A 12,786-nucleotide genomic window follows, 5' to 3' on the forward strand; every position below is an offset into this window, starting at 1 on the left:
ATTGAAGTTGAAGGACAGTTTGAAGCTTCTTCAAAACAGACGTTTTGTAAGAGACAGTTGAATGCCACAAAAGGGCAGAGGGAACTTTTTGAGGTTTTCTGAATGGATGGCGTTATTGAACCATTTTTATTGCTATTTATCTTTGTACTATTAAGTTTCAGTTAATTTTTGAAGTGGTATAAAGATGAGGTTAGAATGCACCATTTGTATCAAGTGATGACTGAAAGGTAGAAGTTTCCATTGAATTTTCACTGAGTTCAATTTCTCGCAGCTATTTTGACTATGCTACAGCTATCATCAGAAAAGCATATTAATTTTAAATCCAATAGTTTACTCAAAAATAGGTGGTTGTAGGGTATTAGGAAGTATATATTGTACAAATATGGCAACCATAATGGATTTTTAAAACTGTGGGGCTTTCCACTGTTAACCAAAGAAGATCGGACCAAAGAAGTTGGAAAGTTGAAACCACAACAAAATTGAAGCTTAAGAATTGAGTGTGTAGATAAACAAGAGCCACTGATTTTTGCATCATTTTTGTCATGTGAATTGTTGACTGGTTTTCTCGCAAGCTTCATGTTGAAATGATTTGTAGTGTCTTAATGTCACAACCTAATGGATTCTTGGAATATCTACCCTCTTGTAAATAAAATCCCAATAAATCAGTTAGACATTCAAATCACCCAGATTAAATGGAAATTAATTTCAATAGGATGTAGCATTTGGAGCAGTAGGATGTCAGTTTTTAATTGTCAATAGAAATGTTAAGTTTTTCTTCTTCAATTTTCTGCTTTATTTAATCTTTTAACCCTTTCTAGTTGAATAGTTTTGTTTTGTTGGACATGTATTCAGAAGGAGATTTTCATTGTGTGGCATCACTGTGTAAAGTAGAGAATTTCACGTACTAGGAAAGATTTGAGAGCAGTATTAGTAAAAACTACCAGAAAGTACTCTGCAGTGCAATTCATGTTCAAGTGAAAGAAAGGACATCAAATTGGAATAAGAGTGGTGTGTTAAATGATACGTTCAACTGTGAACATGGGCTGGCGTTTGAACTTGTGTAGATTTGAATATCAATCTGGGTACTAGAAGCAGGTATACATTTTACAATAGTGAAATTTCATTTTTATAACCATTAACCCAGTAATGGATGGAGTGGAATGCTGTTAGGGTACACCAATTACCCCCCTACTTGTAAGCAGGTAAGTTGACATTTTGAGTCTGATGTGACACTGCACAAAAGCAGTTTTCAAGACAAGTCATACTGGACTCGAAACATTAACTCTATTTTTCCTCTCTCCACAGATGTTGCAAACATGCTGAGTTTCTGCAGCATTCTGTGTTTCTTTCAGTTTTCCAGCACCCACCCCTAATTTGCTTTTTAGCAAAAAGTCATTTGTCCCTCTGGGAAAGTTTGTTTTCACTTGTCATTTGTTCAGGATAACCTTCGGTTGTCTCCGTGATCTCTGTTGATTCTGTTGACTTGAAGTGCATGTGTACATTAAAACCATTCAAGTGGTTATAACGTGTTCACACAAAGTCATTATCCACGCATTCACTGAAGCCCATTTGAATGGAAACATTAGAATAAAATCAGATTTATTGGTATTGCTGTCTTGTTTACTACTAGATACTGGATTTTCATTTTTTGCTTGTGTCAGACTTCAAGTTTTGATACCTAGTAGAGGGTAGTTTTAATTGAGCTTCATTTTCCGTTTGTTTAACATTTTCTTTTCCTCCAGGAGCTAGATGACTAATTTCCTTACCTGGGCCAGTGTTCATCTTGTGCTGATAACTTTCAGACATGGAGGAACAGACACATGTGATTCATTCTCTCACTCAGTCCCCACTTCCTTGATTCGGTAGCTCACCATGTGAAAGATGAATTTGAACCAAAAATACAGTATGTGAATGACCTTGGGACTTTTCAAATAAACTGAATTGAAGATGTTTAACTGCAGTGGAATTAATGTCCCCCTTTTACTTATTTTCTTGTATTTGTGTCTATCTTGGACAAAAAAGACTTAAAATTTGACATATAATCTCATTTTTCATGTGAACCTTAGCGCAAAGCTTATGTAACTTCATTAATTATCCTGAGGATACATTAAGATTTGTCTTTTATCTACCTTTTTAATTGACCAAAAAGATCCTGACCAGATATGTTACCTAAATCTATTTCGTAATATGGAGTTGAATACCTTGGCATGTAGATTTTACACATTTTTGCACAATCTAAAACTCTCATTTTACTTTGTACTTTCTGACACTGCAAGTCATGGTAATTCTCAATTTTTGGTGGCAAATATAAGATAGAGATTACACTACTATAGGATTGGGAATGTGCCATTCAGAACATTCAGCCTGCTGTGCCATTGATTAAGATCACAACTGATTAAGCCTTAACTCCACTTTTCTGCCTGCTCACAACCCTTAACACCGTTGTAGATCAAAAATCTGTCTAATTCGGTCTTGAATATAATCGTTGACCCAAACTGCTCCACACTCTTGGGGGAAAGAATTCTAAAGAGTTCACAACCTTTTGAAGAAACTCTCTTTATATCAAGAGAGATAGTAAGAGCTGCTGATGCTGGCGTCAGAGACAACCCAATGGGGAGCTGGAGAAACACAGCAGGCCAGGCAGCATCAGAGAAGCAGGAAAGTTGACGTTTTGGGTTGGGACCCTTCTTCAAGAAGGGTCTGCAAGATTCTGCAGTTCCTCTCCATTTAAATAATATCCTGCTGTTCTGTTCTTTCCACCAGACAATATCATAGTTTCTCAAATTGTATTCCATTTGCCAAATTTTTGCCACTCATTAAAACTATTGATTTCCCTTTGCAGACTCTGTACTCTCATGACAACTTGCTTTCCTACCTATCATGGTATTATTAGCAAATATGGCAACAATATAGTCTGTTATGGCAACAATATAGTCTGTTTCTTCACCCAAGCCATCAATGTAGCTCGTAAATAGCCGAGTCTCCAGTGCTGATCCCTAGTGTGTTTGTTGCAGTTTACTGATATGAACTTGACTGTTTCCTGCTAAAATGGATATAGGATTGGCCAACTAATATATTATGCCCAAGACCATGATTTCTTGTGCAGTAACTGTTTTATGTGAAACCTTATGGAAGTTAAGTAGAACTTTTGTATAGAGTAACTTGAAGTTTTAAAAAAAATCAAGATGGTAATATACCTAGACTCTGGTTTAAATTGTCATATAATCTTTTGTTATTTCATTGATGCTAGCTATGGCAGAAACAGAGAGAAAGTGACGTAAAATTAAAATCAGCAGTATTAACTGTGCATTCATTATTAAGATTTGTCAATATGATGTTTGTCTTGAGAAGCTAACCTCAAAGTTATGATCAAAACCATTATATGTCTCAAAATAACATCTTGCATGCACTTCAGTAACCTTTTTGTTTAAAAATTATGTATAAAAATTAGAAAAGGATCAGACCATTGAATTATTCTTTGTTTTGGTTCCAGTATATTGAGGACAGTATAAATAAGCCCTGATTTAAAATGTTTTAATCCTTTGTGTGCAAATTGTAATAGTTATGCATTGAACAAGTCAGCTGGATTTTAAAGAGGAAATTGTTGTAAAATTTGTACAGTAGAGATTTTGAAGAGGGAATAACTTAGAATAATGGAAGTACTTGAATATGAATGTTAATATTTATTACATATGATGTTCACATCAGCTGGAGCAACAGGGAAATATCTCAACAGACCAAAGTTGCTGTTGTTTTACAAGTTTTTAAAAAAAAAAAAAGTTTAGTTTTTTATCCCAGAGATATTTTCTCATCTGCCTGTTCTCTTAATGATATTAAGCACTTTTGGAGCAGGTGGGACTTGAACCAAGGCCTCCTGGTCCAGAGCTAATGACACTACCACTGCACTACAAAAACCATTTCCTGGCCTTTTTTTTAAGCTAACCTGTTCAAAGATATTATTACACGGCCCTGGAACAGTTGGGACTTGAACATAGGTCTCCTGCTTAGAGGTAGAGACAATACCACTGTACCACAAGGACCCTAGATTTTACTCTGAGGTATTTTTAATCAACTTGTTCAGAGATATTACTTGCACAACTCTGTAGGTTGAGAACTATACTTTGATTAATGACATTTAAAATCCACCTCGAATAGTATAGAAAGTACCCCAATTTAAAACCTAATCAAAAGGGTAGCACAATAAAGCATATCCTCCTGACAACACTGCAGGATCCAAATAGATTAGGAGCTCAAAACCTTGTTATAGGACTTGAACCCATAACTTCTCTGACACAGAGAATAGAGTAATCAAATTGACAATGTTTTGAAAAAAATGGTAACTTATTACTATTGTGCCCTGGAAATGTTTGATAACTGTGCGTGTTTGATCTCCTGACATTGTATTTGTCTCCTGCCTGTGAATATCTCCTCAATGCTGCAGGTCTTAACTAGAATGATTTTAAAAAGTGTCTTAAAAGATGTCGTAAGTGAAAATGATCCAAAGTACATTGATTTTGTGTTTAATGTGTGATGACTAAAAGCTGAACTACTGCTATGCTTAATGGGAATTTATTTTTGTTGACCACAGACTGGGTGCCCACCCACTTGGTTAATTAGTTTAGATAATGGTTAACTTTTTAAACCGTAGAATAACAGATCATTGTACAGGCTGTGTTCATGCTTCCATTACGTATATATCTCTGTCTATAGAATAGAAAAAAGGAATTCATACGTAAGTCCCTGTATGACAATTTTATATTTCTTAAAAAAAAAAGCTACTTGGGTAACCATCAATTTTTTATATTTAACAACAGATAACAAATTGTACTGTCATCGTCTTCCTGTAAATTAGTAACCCAACTTGTTTTTCATAGTTTGATTTTGCTGGACTGTGAGAAATTCAGATCTTGTTTCTTTATCTTAATACATTGTTGTGATTGAATGGTTAGGCCAGCAAGCATCTGCCTATCTTTCCATGCTAGTGCTTTCTGGTTACTGTCTCCCAGAACTTTCATGAAGGGAAAGCATGATGAGGTGCCTAATACAGGAATAAAGGTTCTCAATTTGAAGGGTCTTGTCAACGCTGACCATGGTGGCCCTGTTGGGAGAAATCCGTCAATGTGATAAAGAAAAGAGCGGAATCATGAGTGTAAAATGTGGAAAAGCTGTAAACCTTTAGTTCATTGTAGCATCACCTCCAGGGTAGAGTCAAATATTGACGGCATGAAGAGAAATCCTCTTTTATGGAGTGTAGCAGAAGGAGGTCAGCCAGTCTGTTAAAGCTTGCACAGCATAACATTGCTGAGGAGGTAAGCAGCAGGAATATGGTGCCAAGCTCCTGGATCCACTGCTGAAAAAGGTTAAGTGATCTTGTTAGATCTGGTGAGGTGAGTGTCCTGCAACTTTGAGGTGGAACAATCACTGTTTTGCCTCCCAGTCTTTTGTATAGCATTTTTGACTAACCCTTTGCTGCCTCGTTGCTTCCTCCAGCTACCTCTTCAAACCCAAAATGCATCGACAACCTATTTTCCCTTTCACTATCATTCCTTAGAGCAAATATTCTGAAACAGTCAGCATCCTCAGTAATCATTGAACCTCTCACCCAAGTTCATTAGTATTTCTCATTGCAAAAAAGACAGTACTCTGGAGAAAGGCGAAGAATCCAGGATGGAGCTGCATCTGTGGGCATGACCTTACTTATTGAAAAAAGCCTGGAGTTTGACAGGGTGGCAAAAGGAAATGGAAAGATGTGTAGCCCCTGAAACATTGAAAGAACATTGGTTATCACACTTACTTGTTGATTTGAGCTATGCTAGCTTGAACAACTGTTTTGCAAGGTTCAGCTCCTTCAGGTATGATGTCTGCCCTACGAGAACCAGCACAAGAGATGAGGCAGGAGGCCATGGAATCTTGAAAGGAGGACCAGTGCTCTGTGGTGTCATAAATCTTGTACTCCTCCTACCAGATGCACACACTTCAATAGGTCCAGAGAAGCTCAGGGAAGACTCAAGTAGTAATATTTATTAAACAAGCATATTTTGCCAATGTTTAAAATATAATTATAAGCTTATGAAAAATTCTTTTAAAACAATGTTGTTCTTGTAACCAGCTGTGTAATATGCCTTGGTTAAATATGTTAGTCGAAGACGATGAAGATTTTGTTAAAAATAATAATTTAGAATAAATTTTTGTCATACTACCAAAAATACTTAAAGGCACTGAAATGTGGCAATAGCTTTTCGTTAAACAGGGTGCAGATGAGCTGAGGGAAGAAACAGCAATGATATGAATTGTTTCTATTGAAAAAGGAGAGACACCCACAAAGAAGAATGGTACCAATCCACAATCTTATTGATATCACAATATTAAATTGCTGAAATGACCATTATGAGGATGTTTTACAGTCCTCAAATGCATAAATTAACTTAAAGCTTAATTGAAGAAATAACTTTGCAATATAGATTTTGAAAATATTTTAACAATTTAAAAATATTTTGAAACAAAATTTGAAGGAACAGTCTTTGAGTGCAAAATAACAACTGATTATAATATAGAGCTTTAATCGAATAGTCGTTAAAGTGTAATTGCAATTTCAAAAACTTTCTTCAAGCTGGAAGAAATTCTATCAAGCTTTATAGATTTTAATTGAAACCACATTTCATTCTTTAAAAAATCTAAAGATACAGCAAGATTTAAATCATTGTTTTTAAAAAGTCAAAATTTAATGTGAGCAGTTTAAGCAAGCAAATGAAGAAAACTGTTACGTCCCAAGCAGATTTGAAGGTTACAGATTTTTTGAACAGAGAGCTGTTTGGTCAGCATGGAAGAAACAGTTGATGAGAAACAGAGTTGCTTCATGTTTACACATGCTAAGAAGAACAAGTTAAAACACTAGGGGACCATTTGCAGACCATGTTATTTATGGACAACAAGTTAAAGAAGATATTAACATCTATTTGGCTTAAAAAGCATTTAACGATTATTTTACTTGAAGAACCAATCATGGAAAGAGCAAAATTCATTAAAACATGCAGGTTCCAAGAGAACCTGTTGATGACTTCATAATGATCTTGATGCATTGTCTGAATCTTGTGAATGTGGAGCATTACAACCGGACTAATTAGGAACTGAATTATTAAAATTCCTGATTCATTGCTTTCAGATCTTTTGGAGTTGAAGGAAGAGCTCTCACTGGAAAAGGTACACATCCAGATTGTATTAGGAGCTGAGATTCAGAGCGACAAAAAAAAATCTGGGCTACAGAAAGATAAATTTACTCCAGAAGGCAGTTGGATCCGAAAAACTTCATAAGGCACAAATGATCCAAATGATCACATGACAAACTAACGCAAAGAATGTCCAAATCTTTTAATGCCATGCGTGATTATCTAAGATGTGGAGCAAAAAAAGAAAGAAAAGCATATCCAGCTCTGTTAAAGAATGTACATTTTCAAATAATTGTGCTAATACTGAAAGCCATTCTAAAGCAATGTTGGATACATCTGCAAAGAAGTCCGTGTTTTATTCCAAACACCATTGGGGTAAAAAAGATGTACTTCCATCAGAACATGCATCCTTAGATGATCACATACCTCTGTTAGAAGTAATACCATAACCTCTTCCTAGGCAAAAAAGGCAACCCATTTGAACCAGATATGGCGGAGCACTTCTGTGACAGCAAATATTCAATACTATTCAAGCTTGATATCAGAGTCAGTGTTACTTTACAAAAGTCCTTGTTTGAAAATTGGAGTTTCAGCTTCTTGATCTGCTGTTACACAGGGCAGGCAGAATAACCCCCAAGATTAAAAGTATGGTACAAGTTTCTTCTACGCCATAAAAATTTTCTGTGAAGTGATGATCTTTGTCATCCTGAACCAGAAGACTTCACTTCTGAGTATCAAAGTGTGTTTTGGTTTTGTTCTTGAGTGCCTTCACAGAATTGAAGAACTAAGTAACAAAAAGTGTTTTTGAAAAGGAATGCCCTCAGTTGATACCAGGTGTGGGCACACTCCAGATACGAACATAGCGTCATACTAGAAAAGATGGCAATCTATTGTGTCTCAATACCCCCAGGGAAAAAATCCTCACTCTCTCTCTAATGAATCAAGTTTTTAAAATGACAACTAGAGGAAATAACCAAGTGACAACGCCAACAAACTGCTGCTCAGATATGATTATTGCATCTAGGTCCAATGGATCCATTAAATACATATTAGTTTCTCAACAGGGCGGTGACTGGAGAAAACCACCTTACAACCATTATCAAAAAGAATGTATTCAAACAGTCTAAAAATAGAATTTTAACAAACTCTGTCGACAGCAGGTTTCTTCAGCTCCCATTGAATGAACAATCAAGAATGCTCGTCACATCTGTTAATCCTATTTGTGAAATGCTATTTAAACAGACTGCCATTCGAAATTGCCTGTACCCCTGAAATCTTCCAATCTACTATGTCCAACATATTACAAGGATTGTATGAAGTAATACATGGAGAACATATTAATACTGCTGACAAATTGCAATACATGACCAAAGGGTGTACACAGTTTGTATGAATGGTTCCTCTAAAGAAAAACCATTAGCAACAACAGCAGACTGCTAACTGTAACATTCATCATCGCACTGAACATTTGCCAAATTTAGATCTAACATTGAGTGAGGATTATAAATGATATTGATAGAACCAGCAACATGTCCACATACTTGAAACTGTGGCAGAAATTTCGTAGCATTGCATAAACATAACATATTACTACAGCCATGGAATGAAGAAAATGAAACATCTTCATGGAAATCATTCACAAAACACTTTGGTACAGGATTTAATTTCAAATCAGCCATCTTCAAACCAGCAGCGCGCTAATACTCGGAGTCCAACATGTATAAGATCTGGAACAATCCTCAAAGCTTCCCAATCAATTAAATTTCTGAAGTCAGAGACTTTAGGGAAAAAGGGATAGTGATGAACTTCACATCCAATTGCTTAAACAAGTGCAATAGGTTAAACAAGGTGAGGAAAGAAAACTTGAGGGGAGATATTGTACAATCCAGTTGAACTGAAAGGGATAACTTGGAAACTTTGAAGTAACACTATGCACTGAGATCTGGATTTCTCTGTCAGTTCACAATTATTCAGTACTTCAGTTCTAATTTGTTGTTTAGTGGTTTGTCAGTTCTATGAATGTAGCCATATTGCACAAAACTGGTTAATATCTCATAAGAAATAACAATGTCTCTCACCTAATGTTAAATAGTTAATAAGTCTTAAGCTAATGTAATTTTTTTTTGTTTTGCTTTTGTACCAAAGTGCATGCCACTTCACTGAAAACTTAGTGGTTTCGTCATTTATTATCAGTAAGCTTCATAGACTAGTAAGACAAGAAGGATCAGGGGCAGCAAAAAGATAACCAGGTGTAGAGCTGGATGAACACAGCAGGCCAGGCAGCATCAGAGGAGCAGGAAAGCTGACGTTTTGGGCCTGGACCCTTCTTCAGAAAATCCTGCTCCTCTGATGCTGCCTGGCCTGCTGTGTTCATCCAGCTCTACACCTTGTTAGATAACAAGCAGGAAAGCTGATGTTTCGGGAACCTTTTTATCTCCGATTCTCCAGCATCAGCAGTTCCTACCATCTCAGAGGCAGCAAATCTTGGCAAAGAAGATTCTAGAAGAATCCGGTGCTATCTGCAGATATCTCTTGAAATACAGGAGTCTTCAAGCTCTGCCCGCCCAGATACAGGTGTTGAGCCTCTGGTGTCATAAGCTAAAAGAATACTTATGAAACAGCAAAGGGTGTTATGTATGCATATGTCAGAATTTCCTAAGGCAATGTGTACTCTTGCATAGTAAATAGAGATGACTATCTCTAGTAGTCTCAGGCATTTATATTGACTACCTCTATTGAGAGGAGCAAACCTCATAGAGAATCAGATGTGACAGGACATTAATTAGATGCTGGCCCACATCGGTGACCTGAATGTTGTAGTTGCTAGTACTGAAAGCGCCATCCAAAGGCTCTGTTTGATAGCGGAATGCCATCCTTAAATGCAGCACAAGTTAGTAGCTCTAGCACTTTGCTACTAGGTACAAGTACTTCTGCTTTAATGTGTTTCTTTAACACAAATTGGCTGTAATGCGATTGATGAATAGTAGATGCTGTTTGGATAACATGAACTTTCTACAGTACAGTATAGCAATTTTCTGTAGTGATTTTGCCATACTGGCGATTTTTCTATGGTGATTTTCTGTAGTGCGAGGTTGCGCAGAAACGCAACTATCATGTTATAGGAGAAGTACCTGTTGGTGGCTTTGAGAAGAAAGTTAAGGAGACGGCTGATGGCAGTGGAGTCCCTAATCAAACAACAAGTCTCATCCCTTAAAAAAAATGACACTGCCTCATTTTTCTTGTTCTACTTGTATGAATCTGTGCATGCTGCATCCTGCCAACATGACATTCTGTCATTGCAATCTTTGGCACCTTGATGGGCTGCAAAGGAATAATGGTATCCCCCCAGTGCCATTTCATCTGTCAGAGCAGGTCAATAAGCAGCCTGCCTCTAGCTCTGCTGAAATGACAAGAGTTGCATCTACACAGCATTAATAGAAAATGCAACTCAAAAATGCCTTGGGTCTTACTAGATTCTTAATGTGCTGTCCTTTATTTTACTTGAAGAATGAGTTTTTGTGACCTGTTGTCATTGTCATGGCACTCTCTTTTGTTGGGTGATACATTGACTGGAATTTGGTAAATGCTGCTTAATGACCTGAGCTACATCAATGAGAATGTATGGCTGTGAATTTGATTAAGTGGATTTGTGTATGTAAGGGTAAGAGTTGTGGGTTTATTGGTAGAGTTGGAATATCTTGAAAGTGATTATAAAATAATCTAAAAGTAGCAGGAAGTGAAATATGCTGGATGAGGATGTTTCTTTGGGCATGGAGCTGGTATCAACACTTGCAAAGGATTGTTCTCCAAGGATATCAGCTGCTTTTTGGCTTCCTCTGTGTTGGGTCCAGCCCCCTTTGCAGTGCTATGTTTTGTACTCCTATTTCTGAATTGATTATTCTTCCTATTTAGTCTGCCATTTTTTATAATCAGAGTTACACATCCACCTTACCTATCTTATCGTTTAACCGTTTCTAAATGGATTCTGTATCTATTTTAATTAATGTAAATTTAGTGTTGTGTTGAATGTATTGGTACTTGTGAATAAACTTGAGTATGTGTTCCTGAAGTCATCAGTTGTGATTGTGTGCTATTCGTCAAGTTTGGAAGAATACGTAATTCAAGAGAAATTACCTCCTCGTGACCTCAAAAGCAATTCATCACATTTGAAGGATATTTATGACCCTTCTCCACTTGTGGATTATGCGCAAGAACAGTTTCTATTATTTAAGGCCAGTTAACATGGAAATATTCCCAAGAGAGTTGCCAGGTTTGAAATAAAACAATGGACCCCAAGTTAAAAGAAGGAATTATTACGAGAAGTACCAGAAAGAGTGGTTTTAAGGAAGGTAATGATTGATATTAGCTAAGATTTCCAGATTAGAAGATGTGATCACTATTGGATATAATGAGTAGAGTCAGATCAGTGGAGGAGTTGGAAGGGAGGGTGTTCTGTATTGGGCAAAAGTGTGACCTGCAATTCACTTTGCAAATGATTGAACAAAATCTTTGAAGAGTTCAAAAGCAGGTACAAGTAGAAGCTTTGCATGATAAATGTAATTTTATTTGTAAGTTTTACAATTATTCAAAGCTTCTGTTCAGAAATGCAAGTTTAGTTAAAATTCTGAATAATTTCGTTAATCATTATAGAAAGGTTTACTTACTGTTTTCACTTCTGTTTCAGGCAAAGAAAAACTAAGAAGAAACCAAAGGCACATGCTCCTGTAAACAAATGTACAAGAGGAGAAACACAGAAAAAGAAAAGGCACAGGCGACACAGAAAAGTGAAATCTTGCCAAAACAAGATGTCTGAGATGAAAGCTGAAACCCATTGGTGTGCAAGATGTCAGGAGCAGCACGCAACTAAATATGAAGATGATCTCTCAAATGAAGAGCACAGTGAATCAGAAAACCTCCATGCTACTTATTTGATAACTACACTGAGAGTTTCTCGAGATCAAATTGGACCGCAAGTAGAGAAGATTCTTAACTGCAAACCATTTAAATATGAACAAGTTGTTAAAGGACATTTAAAAATGACAGATGTTTTGCCTGAATCATCATGTGATCTACACATACAACTATTAGAAAGTTTTGAAGATTCATTTGATTTAGAAAATGTCTTGCCTTTATCAGTTATTTGCTGGGAAGCAAATCGAGTAGTTTTGGAACTGAGCTGTTGTATTTACAGAAGTGAAAAAGCCCAAGTTGGTTCTATGCAGCACCCATCTGAGTTTGAAAGTATATTGAAGAAAGCATTATTGGAGTACGTTCAAGGTGAGGGACCTGTAACAATCCTATCTTTAGAAGACAATACCATAGAGTGTGAAAGAAAGGAATTTGTCAATCTAATTTTGTCCAAAATTTTTTTAACTAATTTATTAGAAAACGAAAAAAAATCCGGTTGGGAATACTGTGATTGGCCTGTAAGTGATATACACAGGCCTTCTGAGCAGAGGCAAAAGGAAGAATATCGATTCAAACATAGAGATGTTTTAGTTAAAAATCAGATTGAAAATAATCCATTGACTCATAGTCTCCTTTCTCCTGAAAGCTCTTCCAATAAGAGAGCTTCTCAAAAAAACAATTGTGTTTTGCCACTGTGCAGGCAAGATAACTC

The 12,786-nt window shown here is 36.4% G+C and overlaps 1 protein-coding gene across 1 annotated transcript in view; it reads left to right on the forward strand.

The window, feature by feature from the left end:
- The window catches only part of LOC125483304, a 27,148-nt gene that overhangs the window by 10,017 nt on the left and 4,345 nt on the right, over positions 1 to 12,786 (forward strand). The window contains exon 2 of the mRNA XM_048597912.1: positions 11,851 to 12,786. Coding sequence (XP_048453869.1) covers positions 11,851 to 12,786 — 936 coding nt within the window. The remainder of the gene's footprint in view (positions 1 to 11,850) is intronic.

Source organism: Rhincodon typus, chromosome 6 (genome assembly GCF_021869965.1).
Source record: "Rhincodon typus isolate 14 chromosome 6, sRhiTyp1.1, whole genome shotgun sequence".
NCBI lineage: Eukaryota > Metazoa > Chordata > Chondrichthyes > Orectolobiformes > Rhincodontidae > Rhincodon > Rhincodon typus.